The sequence below is a fragment of the Helianthus annuus genome, chromosome 11 (genome assembly GCF_002127325.2).
Source record: "Helianthus annuus cultivar XRQ/B chromosome 11, HanXRQr2.0-SUNRISE, whole genome shotgun sequence".
Lineage (NCBI taxonomy): Eukaryota > Viridiplantae > Streptophyta > Magnoliopsida > Asterales > Asteraceae > Helianthus > Helianthus annuus.
Window position 1 is genome coordinate 6,680,396 of NC_035443.2, and position 25,472 is coordinate 6,705,867.

Below are 25,472 nucleotides of genomic sequence, written 5' to 3' on the forward strand. Positions count from 1 at the left end.
TTAACCCAAATTTATTTGACTTATTACTTTTAACCCAAAGGTGTTCACCTTTTGCAATTTAATCTCACAATTTTTTTTTTTACTTCCAACTTTGGTCACCCATACTTTTAATATTTCGCAGATTTTTCCTTTTACGTTTCGTTTTAAATTTTGTGAGTTAACACGACGTAACGTGCGTGTGTGGTTCAACGTTTTTATGTTTCGTTTTACACTTCGTACTAAATTTTACAAGTTAACACGGCTCAACATGCGTGTGTGGTTGAACATTTCACGCCGTCTATCTTTTTTTTAAACGTTTGACAGGTTTGTTACAACGCGCATGCCCTAAATCGACTTAATTTTTATTTTCTGTGTTTTACGTTGCAATCTAATTTCTTCACACTAACACACCGTAACTTTAGTATTTGTTTTCGTTAACGGTAGTGTGACATTCGTGTTATTTATCACGGTTTTACGCCCCAGTCATCGCATTTGCTAAATCTAGTTATTTATAAAATAAAAATAAACGTTGCTTAACGCCACGGCACCACTTCTCACGTTACCTCCCCACCTCACATCCTCTCTTTTAAATCCCATCACTTCGTCGGTGATCCCACACGATCATGGACTATTCAACCTCACCCACCACCACCGTCTCCTCCGCCGCCGTCACCGGAGATCACTCTCCGACCACCACCTCCATCACACGCACTCTCCGTCTCATCAACCACCATGACCCCCTCACCAAAATCCAAGCCGCCAAAGAAATCCGCCGCCTCACCAAAACCTCTCAAGGCTGCCGCCGGCAGTTCTCCGGCGCCATACCGGCTCTTGTGTCCATGCTCCGGTATCCTTCTGTTGATGCTAAAGCTGCTGCTCTTCTCGCTCTGCTTAACCTCGCTGTACAGGACGAAGAGTAAGTTTATTATTGTTGTTTGGCACGTGCGTCCATGTTTATGGTCCGGTTTTGACGGTTTTTAGATCAAACTGTGAACCGAACTGTTTAGTAACTATTGGGGTCCGGTTTTAACGGTTTTTAGATCAAACTGTGAACCAAACTTTTAGTAACTATTTATTGCCTATTAGGGATGGATATGGTTGAATGGTTCCGCTGGTGGAACGATGATATCCGGTTCATTTGTGTTCCAAATTTGCTGTTTGTTTAAAAGAAATTAAAAATAATTTTTTTTTATTTTTGTAAACTGAAACCAAATCGTTGAAAATTAAAACCAAAGGAAAGCTTGACTAACGGTTTGGTTCTGGTTTAGTTTTACGATTCGGCTAATATAAGTAGAATTAAAAAACAATAATTAATAATTTTTTTGAATGGCTAACGAATAAAATCTAATGGCAAAAGGCTCATACACCACGATCCCATACGGCGCTGGGTTGTCCAAACCCATCATCTGGAAAACCGTTACCCGAAAGCCTAGTCTGGTAAAACCTGATTGGATCGGATTCAGATTCAAACTTGAAATTTATTATTATTATTATTATTATTATTATTATTATTATTATTATTATTATTTTGAAGTTTTTCAATATATATTGATATAAAATTAATGGAAATGATCTTTAGGGGGGACGGGGCGTAAGCGGCAACCCATTTCGGGGACTGGTTTTGCCGAGCGGTAGGGTGGCGCCGTTCAATCGGTGAGTGAGAGAGAGGGATGAAACCGGTGGCGGCTCACCGAAGGAGGAGAGGGGAAAGGTGGTGGGGCCAGCCCACTTTCAACCAATCAAAGCTTTTCTTTGTTTTTTTTTTTTTTTTTGAATAAAAAAATAAGGGGAGTTAAGAGGGGAGTGGCGCCATCAAATGGGGGTGTTAGGGGAGTTTAAGAGGGGAGTTGACGTGGCACACGGGGATTGGTTTGACGTAAGAGAGGGGACTCACCTATTAGGTGAGCACCCCCTTCACCCTTAGAGGGTGGAGGGCTTGTATTTCTCTTGAGAGATACAGGTTCAACTCCCACTTGGTGCAGAGTGAGGCACTGGTGGGCAATGATAGGAGACCCAGGTAAACCTGGGTCGGATCTTTGAGCCGAACGGGTTTTGCCGGTAATTTCACTGGCGTGTCTACGGGCGGGTGGGTTACCGGGTTTTCCCTGGAATTGGTGGCAGACTCGGGTTACACTTGGAGTACTCCGTTTGTCCAGTGGATACCCCGAGAGCGCTCGAGATTGATTCTATTGTGCCTTAAAAAAAATATTGATATAAAATTAATTAGATAAAATTATTGTTGGTGCTTTGGAGTGTGGTTTGTGTCATTTTCTATGCTTATTTGTGCATCTTTTCTCCTCGGATTCATCAATTTGGAGAAAAAGCAGAGAAAATGATATCAAATTATTGTGTTTTTGCTTCTACTTTTTCAGCAATCACTCTTCTGATTGGTTGATTAAAAAAGGTAAACAGATCAAATTAAAGCCTAATCTGTAGGATAATAATAATAATAACAATAACAATAATATGGTTACTTTGCTTAATCAGATAAGGAAAAATTACAAGTTTTGTCCTTTATCTTAGTAGCACTTATCAGGCGGTGTCTTTTTTAACGAATTTTGACAAGTTTTGCCCTTTACAAAGAATTTTGTTGCACGTTTTGTGCTTTAGGCTTAACCCAGTTAGATTTTCTTGTTAAATCTTGTCAGCTTCTTTCATGAAGGAAGTAAAAAGTAAACAACTTTTTGAGAATTTGTTTGCTTATTTTGATGAAAACTGGTTTGATTGATTTAGAAAGTAATGTTTTGGGTAGTTAAATTCAGTTTGAAGTTAACTGTGGTAGTTGGTTGTTATTTGGGTAACTGGTGTTTGTCACTTTCTGGGGTCCTGCATCTGTGTGGCTAGGTTTTTATTCTAGGTTGATTCTTTTTAACTTTTTAATATGGTTGGTTGAAATCACTTTGGATTGAAGCTATATTTGTTTGAGGCTTTTATATACGTGTAGAGTCAGTTAAAAAACAAACAGTCTTCTTGTTACAGACTGCAGAGGTTTGGTCCACCTCTTCAGCTACAGATGTACCTCTGAAAAAACAAACAACACCTAAGTAACCCTATATTGAGTTTTCATAAAGAAACATATAGTGAAAATATTTATAGAAATTCTTCGGGTTGCAAGAAAACTCACGGGCCCTACCAATACCTGTAATCTGCTCGCCAAGTGGCATTGAAGAGGGAACCAATGAGTATATAATCTATGCACAACAAATATGACAGTTATACCCTCACATAGTTGTCACGTATGTTTCTCATCCGTATGTTAAAGGGTATAAATAAACGTCCAAATAATATGCCTCTCGGGCTTACGAGCATATGGAATGGAATTATTGGATGAAGTAAAAAATGAAAGAAACCTAAGGAACATAAACATTTTTATTCTCTTTTTATGTTTTGTATGACGAAATGAAAATTCATATTCGAAAATAATACCAAATATAACTGTTGTACCATCCATTTTGTTGATTCGGTACAGACATGATCATTGAATCTGCATAAATGGACGACTCTCAAGCCCATGTGCGTGTTTGACATGAACGTGTATGTGTATCACTTTTAACATATTTGGGAACTCAATTCATGTAACCTTGACGGATCATACAACCATTGTATTTAATATGTGCACATGTGTTTGTGTTCGACATGAACGCGTGTGTGCCTGACCTTGACACTTTATTAATATCACCTTGACTGATCACACAACCATTGTATTTAATGTGCATAGTAGATATACATGTTCATACACCCGTAGTTATTAAAGCGAGCGCCTAGGCGCAAATAAAGCCCCGTGCCCAACAAATCGCCTTGAGTGCGCCTCGCGCCTTTAATAACTATGCTTCATGTTAGTTCATGTCATAGTTATTAAAGCAGCGCCTAGGCGCAAATAAAGCCCCGGGCCCAACAAATCGCCCCGAGTGCGCCTCGCGCCTTTAATAACTATGCTTCATGTTAGTTCATGTCGTAGTTATTAAAGTAGCGCCCAGGCGCGCCTAGGCGCAAATAAAGCCCCGGGCCCAACAAATCGCCCTGAGTGCGCCTCGCGCCTTTAATAACTATACATACACCTAATACTTTTTAGTTGGGACATAGTATCTGATGCTTTTATGATATGGATAATGTTCATCTTTTATTGTGGGGTGCTTCATGCCTCTAGTTATATGCTTTTACTCACTTGTCACTCTTTCTTTTCTTTTATGCCTTTCATGGTTTTTCTTTTCTTTTCTTTTCTCCTTTCTATTTCATCTTCTACATGAAGCTAATTATTTCATCAAAGTTCATATCTTTAAATCTTTAGATGTCATTCCTTACACCGTTTATTTAAACGGGACGTATGCAGTTAATATTGGTGATATATCACTGATATATTGGTTACAGTGGCGGATCCAGAAATTTTTTCTAGGGGGTTCACTTTTTAAGTGTTCCGATATCGTATTTCCGAACATAAAAAAATACGGGTCGGTTCGACGTTCGGGTCGGGTAAGGTTCATCACCTAATAAAAATACGATACAATAATAAAAAAAAGCTATTCTCTTGAATCTCCTCTACTATTCTGGTTGCCAAAAAATGCTTCCCGTTAAATAGTTTCTCATTTTGATATAGCCAAATTTTCCATATCGTCAATAAGAAAATCGCATAAATCACTTGTTTCCTCTTAACTACCACGTCCATGCTCAAACGTGTTACAGAATCTGCAACATCGACGAAAAACTACATTCCTAGCTGGGCACTGGAATCATAACCCAAACACATATGCTCCACCTAACCATCTTTGCGAACAAGCATATGACTAGCAAGTGATCTTCACCCTCTTCTATTCCACAAAACGGGCACATGGCGTCTCCAAAAACTACATTCCTAGCTGCCAGGACCGAGGCAGTAAGAATCTTCCAACTTGATGCCCACCACACAAAGTAATTGACTTTCAGCAATTCTACTCCATCTGAACTCAAAAAACTGCTGGGTAACCGGATTCATGTGATTTTCAATTAACATGTTTGGACTTCACAATACGGAAAAAACACACAAAAAAACCGGTTCATACAAGACTCGAACAAGGGATATGATTGTTAAAATGTGCCAATACTTACCACTAGAGCATCTTCAAATTTGTTTATAAGGTTCGCTCACAAAAATTTAAAGGGTTCCTGCAGAAGTCTTTATATAAAGTAACACCACAAAATACGAATTGAACGGGTTCCTGGGAACCCCCGGACTAGCTATAAATCCGCCCCTGATTGGTTATCGATCCCCATCTAAGATATCAGTGTCAAATATCGGTACCAATATTTTCGGCGATATTGACCAATTTTTTACCGATAATTGACCGATACATCACCGATTTCATGATATCAGTACCTTTCTTCTTAGTTCTACCATTTGTCTTTCTTCTTATTGCTGTTAGTGTTTTAAGTCTTAATCAGTTTCAACTTGATACATTTGTTAGTGTTTTTCGTTAATAGTATGAGAGTATAGTGAATTGTTAGTATTAAATTGCTATATATATAAATGAGTAAATTACGTTTTTGGCCCCTGTGGTTATATCACTTTTACTATATTAGCCCAAAATAAGAATTTTTAACATATCTCCCCCATGGTCTCTATAACTAACCATTTTGGCCCCTAAGTCTAACCATTTTAGCCCCCATGGTCTCTATAACTAACCATTTTGCCCCCCATGATTTTTAGACTTAGGGGCCAAAATGGTTAGTTATAGAAACCATGGGGGCAGATGTGTTAAAGTTTCTTATTTTAGGCTAATATAGTAAAAGTGATATAACCACAGGGGCCAAAAACGTAATTTACTCTATATAAATTCTGCATGATATTTATATCCCACTGCGATAAACTATATCTCAAATATCGGTCCCTGACTGATATCTGATTTTTTACCGCATTAACTGCACAGAACGGGACCCGCAATCACACGTGTCACACAAAATAAGAATAAAAACGCGAAAGATGCTAACTATGTTTTTTTTATGTTAACAGAAACAAGATCAGTATAGTTGATGCTGGCGCGTTGGAACCAATCGTCACTTTTTTCGAATTGGATAATTTAAACATGGAAGAACACGCGACGGCTTTGTTAGCCACACTATCCGCATCACCCGTGAAAAGGTCAACCATCGGCGCATCTGGTGCGATCCCTTTTCTAGTAGAAACCTTAAATTCGGGTACCCCACAAGCCAAGGTGGATGCAGTGATGGCATTGTTCAATCTCGCATCGGAAAACGACAATCTTAACCTCATCCTTAAGGCGCAACCTATTCCGTACTTAGTAAACATCCTCAACAGTTCCAAGAAATCGTCGAAAATCTCAGAAAGATGCACCGCGGTTTTGGAATCATTAGTTGGTTTCGAAGAAGGGAGAGTGGCTCTAACTTCAGAAGAAGGTGGCGTGCTCGCGGTTGTTGAGGTTCTCGAGCGTGGGTCCCCACAAAACCGCGAACACGCAGTGGGTACGCTTTTGACTATGTGTCAAAGCGATCGATGTAGATACAGAGAACCAATACTTAAAGAAGGTGTAATCCCTGGACTGTTGGAGCTTACGGTTCAAGGCACGCCAAACTCCCAAACAAAAGCGCACACGCTGCTTCGACTACTACGGGAATCACCGTACCCACGATCGGAAAACGAGCCCGATACGCTTGAAAACATTGTGTGTGATATTATATCACAGATTGGAGGTGAGGAACAATCTGGGAATGCGAAACAGATGCTTGCGGATATGGTGCAAGTTAGCATGGAACAAAGTTTACGACATTTACAACGACGGGCTCTCGTATGTAATCCATCTGAAGTTTCCTTGAAATAAGAATGTGTTTAGTTGTCTGTTTCTTGTTTCATTTTAATGTTCCATGAATATGATTTATGGACATTTTGTGAGGTCAAATGTTGTTGTTGTTGTTTCATAGTATAGAAGCCAGTCCAGGCCTTTTGTGTTTGATGGGTATCATGTGACTGGTAAATGTTGTGAACTTGTGTGTTTAAAAACTTTGTACATTTAGTTAGTTTTTTTTTTTAATGTTTTTTTGAATAACAATGTATTTTAAATAAGTTATATCTTTTGATATAAATGTATATTATATATTTTTCAGAATAAAGATGTTTGGATTGTGAGATAATAGCATTCAAGGAGCATCACTAAAGTTGCATTGAGTGGGTGATAAAAAGTGGTCAAACTTTTAAATCATCATTCATGACCATTGGCTTTGTTATGTTTCTAGACCAAGTATTTATTAGTGGACTTCTATGTCTCTTTTAGACGATATGTAGCGTACGCTACCTTAGTTGTACTCTTCAGTAGAACGTATTTGTTGAAAGTTAATACTAAAACTTGTTGAAGGGTCAAAGTGAAAGATTGATATAATTAATTTTATTAAAGTTTGGTTTATTTTAGGTAATTATATTGTAATTGGTTTAGAAAAGGTTTAATTGTCTTGGAGAGCAAGTACTATAAATAGGGGTCTAGATTATTGTTTTTATTTGTTCATTTTCTTTGTAAGTTCGTATGTTCATTTGATTGAATAGAAAGAGTCGCGAGTTTGTCCCTCCAATATCTCGTGTTCATGTTTGTTGATACGATTGTTTGAACCGTCTGTGCCAACAGTATTAACTTACATAGTAGTATAGTACACTAATTTAAGACAACATATCGATAGTCTCTTGGCTTAGTGGCACCCAGGGGCACAGCTCTTAAGGGCCCGGGGGGGGGGGGGACCCTCCGAACTTTTCGCTTAGTAGTGTTATGTATGTACGTTTCGTATAGAATTTTTTAGGTATATACGTTTTCGACCCCCCAAATATTAGGTCCGGTGTCTTCCGACCCCCCGATGGAAATTTTCAAGCTTCGCCACTAGTGGCACCAAGTGTTTATCCGCATCAAAGTAGTACGGGTTCAAGTCTAAAAAAGTGAAAAATATGTGGATTTTAAAAGTAGGTTTTATGGTGTGTGTGTGTGTGTCTGTTCACCGTTAAAAAAAGACTTACTTACGACGACATGTCAACCGAAACTTTTGCATTCAATATATGATCTTAACGTGCCATTAGTATTCATTGGAACACTCTTGCGCCGATTGATAAGACTAATGAAAAGGAAATAACATTTTTTTTTCAAGTTTATGCATATGCTGATGTGCATGTTATTAGTGGGTTAGGCCCATTAGGAGTTACCAAGTTTAATGGGCCAGTTAGTAGTATTGGGTTGTGAGTCCGTTAGTAGTACTAGAAGTGGATGTTTTTCCTCTTCTTTTTTTATTTATTTTGCTCCTTGCATCCGGTTTGTACCATAACAATGGTATCAGAGCCAAACCATCCTTGGTTCTCACTATTGTTCCGCCATGCCAAGAAATCGAGAAAACTCTGAAGTATCATGCACAATCGCTCACCAACCTGTGGTGACGCCGTCCTTTGAATGGAGTGTTCAAGACTGTGCCTATAACAAACAATGTTTCTTTGTTGAGTAAAGAGGCAAGTGATTATGTTTTAAAGAGTACTGGAGAGCCTTACGAGTGGCGGCCACCATAACGCTTCTCCAAGACTTGCCCAGAGGCCACCTGAAGAACCGGGTGGCTCCAAGGCTACTCTGGATTCTATTCTTGAGGTCAAGGATGTTTTAAAGGGAGGAGTGTTGTCACAATAATATTATGAATGAGTCTGAATTGTTAATTAAGTTATGTTATAATGGGCATGCTGATAGTGGGTTAGGAGTTACAAGTTTAGTGGATCAGTTAGTAGTTTCTGATACTTGTTGTGTATGTACTTGCTCTTTATGCAATGAAGTAGATGTTTTTCCTCTTTCTTATTATGTTCCTTATATTATACCATAACACAAATCCGATTTATACCATAACACAAATCCGATTTATACCATAACACAACCTCACCTGTTCCTCTTGAATTGATGGCCTATTTTTAACTTTAAGCCCACATATTCTCATCTTCAGTGGGATCTTGAACTTTCAAATAAGGGTGGCCGAAAGGGGGGGGGGGGGGGGGCTTTAAAACATAAAAAAAATAGTAAAATTTACACTTCGAAGTGAAAAACAGAGGGTCGGACACCCAGACCCCAACTAAGGTTCTCCCATGCCCATCTTGTCACCTATTATGTCATTCTACACATTTTCTAATCGAAACATGAACACTTTTATTATGAGCACAATAGTTTTGCGATCTAACATCGAATTTGTACAAAACACAAACAAACATATGTTGCTTACACATTCTCGTTTCTTTTGTTTAAAACCCAAGTTAAAGCACTACTTTGAAGTGGAAGCCAAGAAATGATGAATGCAACCACAAATTCATGATTCTTGACCATGTCATTAAGTTGTGTCTCGGTACAACCCCACTCTGTTTTTTTTGCTTCATAGTGTTAATTAATTTTATAAAAACAAAAACTATGTTTCTAAATTTATATAGGGTCCTATATATTCTAGGTATTCAAAATTAAGAAATACCTTTTTTAAAGGGGTGCCTTGTTCCCACACCCCCTATATCTTATTTTCACATCCCTAGTGTATACGGGCCGTATACAAAATATACGGCCCGTATAGAATGTTTTTTAATAGGGAAATACGCAGAGAATGTTTTTTTGATTTTACTATATACGGTCCGTATATAGTTATACGAGCCGTATACATGTGTATACGATTTATAAAAACTATACGGCTCAATGGATTTATTTGGGAGGTTTTTTATGTTTACCAAATGTATACGGGCCGTATAACTGTATACGGGCCGTATATATGGATGTTTTTCAAGTATCACGTTTTTTCCCGTAAAAACACCATCATTCTAGGGTTTCTAAACTCTTCATCACCTTTAAACAACGTTGATCGGAACACGCCGCTTAAATCGGAGCACAAGTAGAGTAACGTTACCGATCAGTCCGTTGATCGAGTAACTAGCAGAAGAACCCGACACAAACAAGTTCTCCACAGTTTGTTATTCAGATCTCTATTCGGTCATCTTTCCAACCCACAACACACGATAACTTTAAACTTTATAGTGTGTGATTTGACCAGGAAATGATTGGAGGTGGTTGCTACTTTTAATAAGCTGTCATAGTTGTCAAATTCGATTTCAACAAATCTTTTCCTTTTCCTTCAATTTCTAGAACATTCTCCGTAAAATGAAGACGTGTCGGGTTCTTCTACTAGTGGTATTTTAATGAAGTATTGAAGATTGAATGTGCAAACCCAACCATTTTTTACTACGGAAACGGTGGCTATGCGAAGTACAAACCGCAACCGTTTTTTACTATGGAAACGGTGGCTATGCGAAATAAAAACCGCAATCTTTTGTGACTATGGGAAACACAAGTTTTCTTTTTGAGCTTGATGGATGTCCGTTATCTCAGTTTAGGCGGGCATTATTTAAATCTGAATATAACTAGATGTTACATGTAACTTCATTAAACCAAGAACAAAGCCTATTTCGAAACACATGCGTTTGTATCAGCGTTGTTTATCACCCTGTGTGAGCATTGGAAACCCGACAAACAGTCTTGACAACTGTTACAGCTTATCTATCTGTGTGTATCACATCCATCCTGTTATAGCAATCGATATGATTAATTTCTTTCAGATTTTTTTCTAATTAGCGTTGTTAACTACCAAAAGAATGCATACACAAATAGTTCTAGTGGACGAAGCAAAGAGACCGTTGTGTATCTGAATCAGGATCTCAAACAAACACTACTAAAGTTGAGTTGGTGATAAGTACCGGAGCTGTTATCTCGATTGTTCAGTACTTTCGTGATAATAAAACAAGCAGGCATTGATTTTGCCAAGATTGAAGGAAAGAATCTGGCCATAAGCGTTGTGGATTCTCAGCGTTATTCAAATGTAAGTGGATTGAGTGATACGCTTATCTATTATGGTCAAGGTGGGCATGGTTTGTTCGGGAGTAAATCACCACTCAAAGATCAACAACTTTGGAAGAACCCGACCGGTTTCTACAGCACAAGCACATACACAATTTGTTGGAAGAACCTGACACGTCTTCTGCTAGTTACTCTTTTCTTCGATTTCAACAAATCTTTTCAAGGTCTTAAGTGACGGACAATTGGTTATGAAGACGTGTCGGGTTCTGCTAGTTATTCGGAACGTTTCGAATCATCACAGAAGACGTGTCGGGTTCTGCTAGTTATTCGGAATGTTTCGAATCATCACAGAAGACGGATGTGGTTTGCATATTCAATCTTCATTGCTTCATTAAAATTACAACACACGATAAAATGCTTGTAAAATTGCATCAACTCTCCTATATCAACATACTCTTCTCCAGACGCTTAGTTGTTATGAATGACAACTTGAGGGGTCTAGTTAACTTTCAGATTCAGATTCAGGAAACAGATGATTTGTCAAAAACCGGTTGATGAAACCGAAGCTGTTATTTCTGTTGTTCAGTACTTCCGAGATCTGAACCAACCGAAATCCACAAATTTCAACAAATTGCATCAGGAAGCTCAACTTGAATGGACGATATGTATCTTCTATCATGTGACGGACCCAATTCTTGCAAGTTAAATCCACAATCAACGTATACAGGTGCAAGAGAATGGCGAGTTATTTCTGTTTATCCACAAATTTCATTGTTTAAATCAGAATCAGGGTCGTTCTAATAGATTAAAGAGAATAAACCCTCGTTTCTTCATCTTCATCTTCATATTCAAATGAAAGCAGCCAAAGGTATCTACTAAAAACTATTCTCCCGAAATCCACAAATTCCAACAGTTTCTTCGTAGATTCCGTCCGGTTTCAAAGCCGGTTGAGGATTACGAGTGTTCTACAGTCGTTCAAAGTCGGTTGATGATTACAAGGATTGTTCTAATAGATTAAAGAGAATAAACCAATTTTTACCATGTTTTACCCATAGTATACGGGCCGTATAACAATATACGGCCCGTATAACAATATACGGCCCGTATACAATCATCGTATACATAGTATACGATCGGTAAAAAAAATTTCACATGCTGTATACGGTCGTATAATAGTATACGGCCCGTATTTAAAGGGTAAAAAATGACCTAGTAAATTTTTTTCACATGGTGTATACGGGCCGTATAATAGTATACAGCCCGTATAAACAGGGTAAAAAATGGTTTACTTTGTTTAATCTATTACAACGATCCAAAAAACGAAGAACAAAGTCAAATGTGATCAAACTTGGACATCTGACGTAAATCTTGATTCAGATCTCTATTCGGTCATCTTTCCAAACTACAACACACGATAACTTTACACTTTATATAGTGTGTGATTTGACCGGTTGTATTCAGTTATTTCTGTTGATCCACAAATTCCAACAAATATTTCACTCCAGTAGTTGGAACTTGAGCGCAGGAATCAATTCAAAACCCTCACCCTCAAAATCAACCAGAAACCAAAGGAAAAAGTGCTGATAATGGCTGATGGTTCTTCGTTGAGGAAACCAAACGTAGACGAAGATGATAGGCCTGGTAACCAGAAGAGAAATCAATTGTACTTTTTTAGTTGCTTCTCTTGTTAAGTTTCTGAACCAACCGAAATCCACAAATTCCAACAGTTTCTTCGTAGATTCCGTCCGGTTTCCAAACCCTTTCACTCAAAGTTAATATTCACTGTGGTGGATGCAAGCATAAAGTTAGAAAATACTCAAGAAGATTGAAGGGTACACAACTGAAGGTTCAGTGCACGAAAAGTTTCTTACAAACGATATGTATCAGGAAGCTCAACTTGAACGGACGATATGTATCAACAACTTGTGAGCGGGAATATGGCTATGAAGAACAAGGATCGTTCTAATCATCACAGAAGACGTGTCGGGTTCTTCTGCTAGTGATTCAGAATGTTTCGAATCATCACAGAAGACGTGTCGGGTTCTTCTGCTAGTAGTATGAGTCTGAGTCCATTGTGGTTCGTGAATGTTTCGAATCATCACAGAAGACGTGTCGGGTTCTGCTAGTAGTATGAGTCTGAGTCCATGCGACAGATACAATTCTTGCAAGTTAAATCCACAATCAACGTATACAGGTGCAAGAGAATGGCGAGTTATTTTCAGTTATTTATGTTGATCCACAAATTCCATTGTTTAAATCAAAATCAGGTTCTCAAGACAAGGATCGTTCTAATAGATTAAAGAAGATAAACCAATTTTTACCATTTTTTACCCATAGTATATGGGCCGTATAACAATATACGACCCGTATACAATCATCGTATACATAGTATACGATCGGTAAAAATATTTTTTACCAATTGTATACGACCGTATAAACCGTATACGACCCGTATACGCATGGTAAAAACCTCTTTAATCTATTAGAACGATCCAATAAACGAAGAACAAAGCCTATTTTCAAAACACAGGTTCATACAGTGCTGTAATAGGTTGTGGTTCAGCCAAAATGACATCTAGCATTACTAACGGTTCAAGTAAGTGTCTAAAATTTTGAAAATTCAGGTTTACCTTGTTAGTTTCTCAAACACTACTAAACATCTGCTTCCTGAATCTGAATCAGAATGTTAACTCTTTCACTCATTAACCGTTAATCCCAACGCTTCTCTAAAAAAAATTCTTTTTTTCCTTTTCATGAGGTAAAACCGGTTTCAACATCAAGGGTTGTATCGGAATCAGGCGTTGGAAGGATTGTAGTAGTAGGATATTGGTACCACTGTGAAAATTGAATCAGGAAGCTCAACTTTAACGGACCCGTTATTCGACCGAGTAATCAATTGTATTTTTTTAGTTGCTTCTCTTGTTAAGTTTTTCTGACCCAACAGAAATCCACAAATTCATGTCAAGGATCGTTCTAATAGATTAAAGAGAATAAACCCTCGTTTCTTCATCTTCAAGAACAATGATGAACAGATGATGTTTTTTTTCGCAGAACGTGGTGGATTGCGGTGGTTTGGGTCTAGGTTGTCAAAGAGAGAAAAGGAGGGGAAAGAGTCTGATACAATAAGGATGTTGGGAATTAAACGCATGTACGTGACAAAACAAGGATCGTTCTAATAGATTAAAGAGAATAAAGCAAGGATGTTGGGTATTCGCATAAACATATATTCGTTTCATAACCTCCTCCTATAAATCAACCACAACTGACAAAGAGCCTGTATTAGAAACCATCCTATGTCTTTTACCAACCGAAGAGGCAGCAAGGACATATAATACTTCATTTGTCGAGAAACCATACTGTCAAGAAACTACCATCTTTTACTCATAAACCCTTGAATCCCAACGCTTCTCTAAAAGATCCTGTGTTAGAAACCATCCTATGTCTTTTACCAACCGAAGAGGCAGCAAGGACAGATAATACTTCATTTGTCGAGAAACCATATTGTCAAGAAACTAACATCTTTTAATACTTCATTTGTAACCGTAAGGATGATGCAAATTTGTACATAAAGATCTCTACACAAACTCTTCTACATCTTTTAACCAATTGTCCATCACTTAAGACCTTGAAAGATTTGTTGAAATCGAAGAAAAGAGTAACTAGCAGAAGACGTGTCGGGTTCTTCCAACAAATCGTGTATGTGCTTGTGCTGTAGAAACCGGTGATGAATTTGTGTATCTAAATCAGGTTCTCTGCCTTAGATCGGTCATTCCTTGTGATACATGAACGTTGTATTCTTGTCTTTCAGAAGAGTTGGTATTGAACCAAGAATACTTCAAACATTCTAAACCCTACCTGGAAACAAACCAACAAAATCCGGATACTCTTCTAGCAGAACCCGACACGTCTTCTATGATGATTCGAAACATTCACGAACCACAATGGACTCAGACTCATACTACTCACCCTCCTGAGGAAAAAGTTTTCCCGACGACTCAAGACAAAGCAGTTGGTTTGTGTTCATATCAGCGTTGTTAATCACCCTGTGTAAGCATTGTAAGCCCGACCACTAGCAGAATCATTGCATTACATCCCCGTTGAAAACAAGTGATTAAGACGTTTCTCCTTACAACTCTCATCAAATGCCTCACGCTTCCTTTTTTATTACAGTTATACGACACGTTTTTTTGTTCTTCAATCTTTGTTACTTGTTAAAGTTTTATTTTTTTCTACTTTTAGAAAGATTTGACCACCTAACGACTGTAAAATGTCTCGTGTGATTGACACCTTAAATCCATTAAATACTTTGGGTAAAATCTAATTTTCTTTTCATACGGGCCGTATACAGTTATACGGCCCGTATACATCGTTCGTATCCATTGTATACGACCAGGCAAATTCTTTACACATGGTGTATACGGGCCGTATACAGTTATACGACCCGTATGGAATGAAAAAACTGACAAAGTCTGATGGCACAGACTTTGTTAGTTTTATTTCATTCTATACGGACCGTATAACTGTATACGGCCTGTATACACCATGTGTAAATAAGTTTTTACCATGTATTAATATTAGGACCCTTTTAAAGGAGAACCACATATGGCCATTAAGATCTACACGATAAAAAATCAGATGGTGACGTTTTTGTAATCAAGTGAAACATTACACGTAAGTTGTTAGGTTTTCAAAAATGAGACGTTGTTGTAATTAAGTGGAAACATTATGCGTGACTTGGTAGTTTTTTTTTATAAAAATGGTAATTAAGTGGAAACATTATACATAAGTTGTTAGGTTTTAAAAAAGAAAAAAAAATCATGTGGTAGTAGTATCATAAATAAATGAAACATTAATAGCACATCTAGCGTATTCACTAGGGAATATTATCATATATCTTAAAGTACAAGGTAGGTGGCTTTTGCCACCGACCCATTTCTTCGTTTTTGTCTTATCATCCCTAAGGTTTGACTCAAATTGCTAGATCAGTCCAAAATCAACTTTTTTTACTAAAACAGTCCCTGAGCCTAGTTTCTGTTGCTATTTCAGTCCAATAAATTAACACCGTTAGAACCTCCGTTAATGAATGGGTAAAACTGCTAAATTCGTCCCTGAGGTTTGATTCAAGTTGCTAGATCAGTCCAAAATCAAGTTTTTTGAATTTGTTAATTATAAACTTATTTAGGTATAAAATTTTTCTAGACTTGCATTAATTTTTTGAATTTGTTAATTATAAACTTATGTAGATTATAAACTTATTTAGGTATATAATTTTTCTAGACTTGCATTAATTTTTTGAATTTGTTAATTATAAACTTATGTAGATTATAAACTTATTTAGGTATATAAATCATTAATATCACAAGATTATAAACTTATTTAAGGCGGGTCCAGTTATATTTATGTTCGTTGAATAAATCATTAATATAACAAGAGAAAAAAAATGGTAAATGACAGGTTCTTAATGCATCAATACTTGTACCAAATGCTTTATATATTTTCTTAAATGTCTTAAAATTTAAGATAAATTACAAGTTTACCCTAAATATATAATTTAAATTTGTGTTTAGTTATAAAAATATAAACACAATGTAGCTCTTTTGGAGAGCGCAATTTTATTTGACCCGTCTTAAACACTAGTTTGACCCGAACCCGTTTTGACTCAAACCAAAATAATCCTTTTATGAGACTTGTTCTGGCACGACATGTTTTCCGACCTCACCTGAATGATAAGTATTATTAAATAAGAAACCACTTAATTAAGTAGAAAAAATGAATAAAAGAACTTTATAATACAAATATTAAATTAAAATAAGAGTTAAATGCCTGGTTGGTCCCTGTGGTTTACCGTTTTTGCAGACTTGGTCCCAGTGGTTTACTAATTACAGAGTTGGTCCCAGTGGTTGTAAATTTTGCACTCGGGTGATCCTTATTACTAACTTATGTTAAAATTGTTAGTTAAGTATGTGTAAAATTACTTATGTACCCTTAAAGATTAAAAGAATATATCCTAAAAAAAATGAAATATTTAATTCATGTGGCCCCCTCACCTCTTCTTCTTCAACAAGTATCAACCACCACCATTATCATCCTCACCCCACCCCACCACTACTACCACCCGTAACAACATTCACTGCTAACCTCCATCACCACCCTCACATCAAACCCACGCCACCCAAACTGGCTACCCATCAACCACCGTTAACCCATCACTTCCGTCTTCACCATTACACCGGAGCACCATTCCGCCACCGTTAACCCACCACCTCCGTCTTCACCACTAACCTCTGTTTTTCTTCATGTTCTTGAGTTTTTAGGTTTAGTTTTGATTCCTCTGTTTGTTAATTTATGAATAATGTTCTTGATTTTTTAGTTTTAATTTTTCTGTTTTCTTGATTTTTTTAGGTTTTGAATCCTCTCTTTTACTTTTGTTTGTTAATTTCTGAATATTGTTCTTGATTTTTTTTTGTTTTTGAACGACAAATTTGGATCACTGACGCACCACTAGAGTATCATCGTGCCACCAGCAGAACCACCCGATCATATCCATCTCCACTAGGCAATAATGCCTATACACCAATTCAGGAGGAAACCCAATAAATCTGGGAAAAACCCCCTTTGTGGGAATCGAACCCATGACCTAATGGTCATAAGCCTTATCCCACCACCAAGATACCACTAGGCTATAATGCCATGGGTTCTTGATTTTTTTTAGGTTTTGAATCATATGTTAGTTAATTTATGAATAATGTTCTTGATTTTTTAGGTTTTCAATCCTCCGTTAATTTCTGAATAATGTTTTTTTACTTTTAAGTTCTGAAACCTCTTTTTCTTCTGGTTGTTAATTTCTGAACAACGGGGTCTATTCGAAACTAATATCAGTGATGGGGAAGAAGGGTCAAACCTGAATGGATGGTGGTTGTTCTCCGAGATGAGAAATAGTGGGTGTGGACCCGATACTTTTGTATACAAGGCGGTCGATTGGGTAGTGTGGTCGTTTTTCCGACGGGTAGTGTGGTTGGATGTTAGGTGGTAGCAGATGGATGGTGGTGGAGGGGATGAGATGGTGGAGGTGGTTTGGAAAAGGAGAAGGGGGTGGGGTGGGATCCACAAAGTTTTATTGTTTTAATTAAATATTTTTTATTTTCTTAATAAATAAGGTTCTAAGGGTAATATAGTCATTTCACACATAGATAACTAAAAAATTTAACAGAGGTTAAGTTAGGGGACCAACCGAGTTTATTTTTGACAACTTTTGGGACCATGCGTGTAATTAATAAACCAGTAGGACCAAGTATGAAATTTTTGCAAACCACAAGGACCAACCAAGCATTTAACTCTATAATTGATAAATATTAAACATTAAATATTACGATTTAAATAAAAACAAATAAAAATTATGTTAATTTCTTAATATTTAAATTTACATATAATGTTTGTATTTTTCATAACTAAATATTGTTTAAATTAACTGTTGTCTTATTTAAATCCTTAAATAAATACTAAATATTTACATGGTAACAACAACAACAACATCATCAAAATAAAATCAGTATTTAAGGCTGGGCCGGTTAAATTACGCTCTTCAAAAAAGCTACATTTATATTTTTAAAACTAATTTTATTTAAATTAAATTAAGTATTATCTTATTTAAATACTTAAGTATATAATTAGTAAACATTTAATGATAATAATAATAATAATAATAATAATAATAATAATAATAATAATAATAATAATAATAATAATAATAATAATAATCAAAATAACTAACAAATAATTTTTCAAAATAACTAACAAAAGGATTTTTCCTCTTGTGATATTAATGATTTATATACCTAAATAAGTTTATAATCTAAATAAGTTTATAATTAACAAATTCAAAAAATTAATGCAAGTCTAGAAAAATTATATACCTAAATAAGTTTATAATCTAAATAAGTTTATAATTAACAAATTCAAAAAATTAATGCAAGTCTAGAAAAATTATATACCTAAATTAGTTTATAATTAACAAATTCAAAAAACTTGATTTTGGACTGATCTAGCAACTTGAATCAAACCTCAGGGACGAATTTAGCAGTTTTACCCATCATTAACGAAGGTTCTAACGGTGTTAATTTATTGGACTGAAATAGCAACAGAAACTAGGCTCAGGGACTGTTTTAGCAAAAAAAGTTTATTTTGGACTGATCTAGCAATTTGAGTCAAACCATAGGGATGATTTTAGCAGTTTACTCATTTTTTATCTCTATCACACTCCGGTTACACTACATCGGTGGTCCATGCGTCAACCAAAACATAGCCAGAAAACTTATAGCTCACAAACTCATCCTAGGTCAGTTTCTGTCTCCGGCGACCTATAGTTGGAAAGTGCTCTGTGCACCGTTACTTCTCTCTTTCCAGCCAGATCCCACAAGGTCAACCTACTATTTGTTGGATCTTACCTCAGTCGACATACTATTTGCCGGTTACAAAATCGATTTCTACGCTGCCTCCTACGGTTTAGATCTGGATGGATACGTTGGATATGGACTCGAAACTCATAGGTTGCAGTGACAATGGGTAGCGATGACGGTTCGTCGACGGTGTACAAGTGCTCAAGCATAGGGTACAAGTCCTTTGTGTCCTCTCTCAGCTCTATGTCAAACGACACATGTAGACACCGATCTATTATTTTTTTGGTCTTGGTTGGCAATTGCAACTGACCTCCCATCAGCACTGCTAGATCTGGATCTGGCAGATCTCCGGCGAGTGTTGATGTGGACTGAGGAGGTGCAGATCTTCATGGTGACATGGACGGAAATGTTGTCGTGGCGGTGACGGGTGGCCAATATCAATGCTCTTGAGTTGCCGATGACGGTTGCATTGGCAGCGGAGGGGAGTTTGTGAATCACAGTATACTTGGGGCAAGGGAGAGTGTCTTTGAACAAACATTTGGAGAAGGGAAAATCTATAAAATAACATTTGTTAATTATTAAGTCATAGAAAATATAAATAAAAAAGATATATACGTATAGGTAAATACATATACAAAAGAGGTTATTAACTAAATTTTATAAAAGGGAGTCGTATAAAAGGTCAGATGATTGGCTTTGCATTTTAGTCTCTTCATTCATCACTAACTTTTGTTTTGTTTATTAAGTTCTTTTATTTATTTCTATCATTCTTTTACTTTAAATAAAATTCTTTTACGTGCATACTTTTATGTGCGTATCAATATAAATAAATTTGAGTTTGTCTACGTTTTGACGTAAATATTTTTTTGGAAACAAGTCAGGTCAAATATAATACGTTTTCGTTTAAAACTATTTTTACGTGCATATTTTTATATATGTGTCTATATTAATTCGAGTTGGTTTACGTTTCGACGTAAACATTTTTGGGAAACGAGTCAGGTCAAATATAATACGTTTTTATGCTTATTTTTATGTATGTTTTCGTAAATTTTGTTTAGAAACGAGTGGAGTCAAATTGTATATAACACATTATGATATACGATATTAATTCGGTTTACTTTATGTTTTGATCCAATCGCAATGCTTATATAAGTTATAAGAGTTCAATCGAATACGTGTTTGTATGGTTAACACATCACATAACGTTTAGACTAATCCATTCGATATTTGCGATGTGCTCGCGCCGCAACGCACGCGGGCTTATAACTAGTAATATATTAATTCTCAAACACTAGAATTAATATATGTGTATTTATTAGCGAATAAATTGATTATAAGTTTCTTATCTAGCGTGTTCACTAGGGAATACAATATATTTGATTCTAAAACACATTATGATCTATTCACCGGTGAATATACTCTAGCATGTGTGAATGGTTCACAACTTCACATAAAAGTGAATTCTTAGAACCTTAATTAGTCTATTCGTTCACTTATTCTTGAATTCTTATATAGTGTACTAGTTTAAGAACCCGTGAGGTTCGCGGGTGGACTAAAAAACAAATGAATAAGTTTAATTTATTGAAGTAATCGTTTGAATTAAATAACCGTTCAAGTAATAATAAATTAGTAAACTACAATGAGACAAATAATGTAATATCTCGAGATAAATGATGATGCAAATTTGTGTAATATTGTGTTTATGGAAGATAATGGATAGCGAATTATAAGTGAACGTACTGTTTATTTATGTAGAATTTTAGGTTAATATTTAAGTGTGTGTATGAGTATACATGTTTTGTATTACGTTAACAAAATTGATTAAAAAACAACAAAAAATAAACATTAAATGACTTCAAAAAAATGTTATGGATCATTTTAGAGAACAGTTACATGGAATGAATGATCGAACGATGAATGAGTACATGGAGATCACAAGTCACGAAATACTTCTTTGTAAACTACATTTGTCGTTTTATTAGTAGGTTTGCCGTCATTGTCCAAAATCAGAAGTTTAACTCCTTGTCTGGTTTTAACTCTCGATAAAGCAACATACAGCTGACCATGGGTGAAAACTGGCTGTTTCAGATACAGACCAACTCTAGACAGTGATTGTCCCTTAATAGTCATTGCGAAACAAACAGCCAACGGAAATTGTCTCCTTTGAAACTCAAAAGGAATTTTTTTATCAGAAGGTATCAAACTAATCCTTGGTATATAAGTGCGAGTGCCTATGTTCCCTCCGGATATTATCTCGGCTTCTATTACACGGTTATACTTTTTTTTGACCTGTAGTCGTGTACCATTGCAAAGACCATTTTGTTGGTCAATGTTACGTAAGAGCATCACCGGCACGCCTACTTTTAGTGCTAGCCTATGATTAGGTAAGCCGGATACTTTAAGACCGTTAAGCACATCGGGAGAGTATAGTTTTTGTTGTGTAGCGTTTGGATTTTCAGACTGACAAAGACTGTCTGAACTAAGATATTCTCGTTCTTCACCTGGGAATAGTGACAACAACCGATCATTAATTTCATGCACAACCTCGTTCTTAGGTGCAAGTATAGCCCTCTCACTGAAATAATTTTGATTGTTAAAGTTTTCAAGAATTGAAGGATACACAAAATCAATTAAAGTTGAAATGGGGTCCAATGTATCAGTGATCAGAAGATCCCTTGGTATTTCAATTGATGCTTCTCCATCATTTGGACCACCAACATTTCCCTCACCTATATCCAAAAGCCATTTTGCAAATTGTTTTATTTCTTCAGCGTCCGATGCTGAACTTCCAACTGTTAACCTCATGTTTTTTGTTAGTCTCAGCAACTTACATGTATCCCACAGATAAGACGAACTTAATGAGGCATTGACAATCTCTTGTCTTCCACCATTTGGAACAACAGGAAGGATCTGTCTAAAATCGCCTCCTAAAACAATAACCTTTCCTCCAAAGCGGATATTTGATCTGTTGGAAGTGTCGATATTGAAAATGTCGTTCATTGTTCTATCCAACGCTTCGAATGCATGCTTATGGACCATAGGCGCTTCATCCCATATAATCAAGTTTGTTTCGTGAAGTAGTCTAGCTACATCTCCATCAGGTTTTATATTACAAACTGAATCCTCTGTAAGATTCAATGGAATACGAAACCTGGAATGCGCGGTCCTGCCACCAGACAATAACAACGACGCGATCCCACTGGAAGCAACGTTTAATACAATTTGACCTTTTGATCTGATTGCCGCAGATAATGTCTTCCATAAGAAGGTCTTCCCGGTCCCACCATAGTCGTACACAAAAAAAACCCCACCTTTGTTACCCTCAATTGCGTTGATTATTTGTTGGAAAACTGACCGTTGCTCATCAGTTAGCAAATTAAGTTGATTATTAAATTCAATTTCAAGATTGGTTTTGTCGTAGATACGCTCCTCGTTAATCAAACGATTGTCTGAATCAGACATAGACGCATTATCTGGGTACGGCATTGTCTCAAATCTTTTGAGTGATGAGTTGTTTCTAGCTAAGAATTTTTCAACTTCACTAAAAACGTAGTTTTTAAGCTGCTCATCTGGAATTGATAAAGCTGTAAAAAATGAAAAAAAAATATATTATGTAATCAAAAAATATTTAATGAACCAAACAATATATCATAAATGAAACACAAAACCATGTTTTCTTTAAAGCGAAATAGTTTTTTTTTTTTTTTTTTTTTTTTTTTTTTTTTTGTATCACAACCAAAAACAAAAAAAAAAGGGGAGAAGAACAACATTTTGTGTAAAAGAATTACCTGGAACTCGATGATATTTTCTAAGTCTGTAGATAAAGTCGTCTGTCATGTATCTCCATGTGCTTTCCCATACAACCTCTGGTCTGGATAACGTATTTGTTAACAGCAAAGTAGCAAATAAATTACGAAGATACGAAGGGGATCCTGTTTCATTTGCTTCCTTGATTGCCTCAATGTATTCTGTGTCATCGTCCAAAAGACCGAGTGCATAACATGCATCTCTAAATGTATCATATACCTTACCATCAACTGGTTTTAATATCATCAAAAGATTTTGGTCCTTTCACTTTGTTAAGAAGAATTCTTAAAAAATAGGCTTCCCCAAGAGACGGACTTACAGCGTGAATTCTCCCAATTGACTTATGTCTTTGTCTAGGTTCCCAACAACGTTTATCAAGCTTCCATACATACCAACTTGGAAACTGAACATATGTAAGTGTACGGGCCACTGTGTCATTCGGGTCTTTGTTACGTTCCATCCAGGAAAGAAACATGGATGGATCTTAATCAATGATGGTATTTGGTAATAAAGAATGCAGTCACCACAATGAATGTTAAAATATGTAATTTACTGCACACATTAATTGGATATAAGAAAAGATGAAACATAGTACAAAATACTTTTATTATTAAAGTAACGAAAGGATAAAATTTCAGATACTTGAAACAAATTAGATAGTCCGAGAAACAAAAGATGAAATAGTATCAAAGTAATTCATAATTTCTAATCGAAAGGCGAAACGATTGTCTCCAAAAATAATGCGCCTTTCGGTCCGTTGTAGCTGTCAACATGTTGGATGTAGTTAAAAGAATCATTGCAAAGTAGAACTTCAACAGTATCTCCACAAATACTGGTTATCAACCACTTGTTGTCTTGAATTACATTTGTCCTTTGCTGCGGCTCCAAATGTTGAACTATGCGAGCCTTATTGAAAGAAAAGACCTTGATCCAGTCATCATGTTCATATTTGACCAAATCTGCAATTAGTTCACCAGCATATTGAACGACAATGACATGGAGCTTGTTCGAAATTGTTAGAAAATGTACTTGGCAAGGATTGACTTCAATACGCTCCGGAAAACGAAGTAAACTGAAAGATTCAGAGATAACATCGAAATCAACTATGTTCCTTTCACCAGGTGGAATCCAGTAATTGGAAACAATGAAATATATTGTTTTGCCAGAATAAATTCCAGAAGACCATGAATAAAAGTGTAACACCCCAAAACCCGAATGGTTATAACTATCGTATGTCCCATATGATTTAACATGAAATAAATGACTAGGCTATTTAACCTAGTTAAGTGTGTGGTTAAAGGTATGAAAAGACAAGAGTTTTGCCAATATTATGAGTAAGTAATTAACATGAGGGACCAAAGTTGAAAAAAGGGGAAAGTTATTTTTAAAAACAAAACAAACACACACACAACACACACATCGTGTGTGTTTTAGATCGATCAGGGGAACTCCCCTTGAACCAAACCCTAGTTCTAACATAATCATCAAATTGAGGAGTCAAACGAAGCTCAAATTCATAACCGAGCATAGATTAATGATCACCTTCACAAGGGGATCGCAAGGTATGCCTTAAAAGCTAGTTTGCTGAATATGCATGAATCGGGTTATGATGTAAATCATGAAATTGTATGAAATTGAGCATGAGTATGTGTTAGAATCATCATTTGGAACATGGATTATGCATAAATTAGGTTAATTTGATGTTTAAGGGTGAAACCCATTAGTTATGGTGAGAATGATGATTTGAGTCATCATCCATGTCTATTTCTTGTTGAATGTTGATGTATTTTGATTTGTATGATGGATTCTTGTTAGAGGAATTGAAAGAAATGTGATGGTAGTATGTTTGATGTTTATGCATGTATGATTCATGTTGGTTAGAAGGAAGAAATTGATGAATTATGTATGAGATTTGAAGGATATGCATGAACTAGTTGTACACTATGCTTAGGAGGTAGTACACACATCAAAAGCATGAAGAAATTATGAAGAACTTAAGATTAGATCACTTGTAAGTGATTAGAAAAATAGTTATGAAGTGGGTTTTGACGATGTGATGAAAGTGATAATACGTTCATATTATTGATGTTTGAAATCGTTTATATATGGGAATGTTTAAAGAAATTTGATAAGAAATGATGAATTGTTGTTAGATGAATTGAATAAAATGTGATGATAATATGTTTGATGTTTAATTTTAAATACTACATGTTGATTAGTAGAAGGATTTGATGAACTATATATGAACTTAGAAGATTGTGCATGAATTAGTTGTACGTTATGCTTAAAAGGTGGTACGCACACCAATCGTATGATAAAATGTATATAATGTCGTCCGTATAGTCGATTATGATGTTACGGGTATATAATGATAAGTCAAATGTTAAATTAAATGAACCGTTGACTTCTAAAAGTCAACTGGGTATAAGAAGAATGGTTAGACGCGTTGTCATAATTGTAAGATTAGAGT

The 25,472-nt window shown here is 36.1% G+C and overlaps 2 protein-coding genes across 2 annotated transcripts; one reads left to right on the top strand and one right to left on the bottom strand.

The window, feature by feature from the left end:
• Window positions 1-522: 522 nt before the first annotated feature.
• Window positions 523-7,077, top strand: LOC110889350 (U-box domain-containing protein 4). Its single transcript, XM_022136865.2, has 2 exons — window positions 523-895; window positions 5,963-7,077. Exons 1-2 carry the CDS (start codon window positions 603-605, stop codon window positions 6,786-6,788), a joined length of 1,119 nt encoding a protein of 372 aa, XP_021992557.1. The 5' UTR covers window positions 523-602; the 3' UTR covers window positions 6,789-7,077.
• Window positions 7,078-21,127: 14,050 nt separating this feature from the next.
• On the bottom strand, window positions 21,128-23,440 carry LOC110887647. The gene is made up of 3 exons (XM_022135225.1): window positions 23,322-23,440; window positions 22,984-23,204; window positions 21,128-22,779 (listed from the first exon to the last, which is right to left on the bottom strand). Exons 1-3 carry the CDS (start codon window positions 23,438-23,440, stop codon window positions 21,128-21,130), a joined length of 1,992 nt encoding a protein of 663 aa, XP_021990917.1.
• Window positions 23,441-25,472: the final 2,032 nt, after the last annotated feature.

Bases quoted from the DNA above. Each gene is read 5' to 3' on its own strand.
- LOC110887647 (XM_022135225.1), bottom strand. From the start codon at position 23,440: ATGACACAGTGGCCCGTACACTTACATATGTTCAGTTTCCAAGTTGGT. The intron at 23,205-23,321 runs GTAAGTCCGTCT...TGATACATTTAG, and splicing joins CAATTGGGAGAATTCACGCT to AGATGCATGTTATGCACTCG. The intron at 22,780-22,983 runs GTAATTCTTTTA...CATTTTTTACAG, and splicing joins AAAATATCATCGAGTTCCAG to CTTTATCAATTCCAGATGAG.
- LOC110889350 (XM_022136865.2), top strand. From the start codon at position 603: ATGGACTATTCAACCTCACCCACCACCACCGTCTCCTCCGCCGCCGTC. The intron at 896-5,962 runs GTAAGTTTATTA...TTATGTTAACAG, and splicing joins CTCGCTGTACAGGACGAAGA to AAACAAGATCAGTATAGTTG.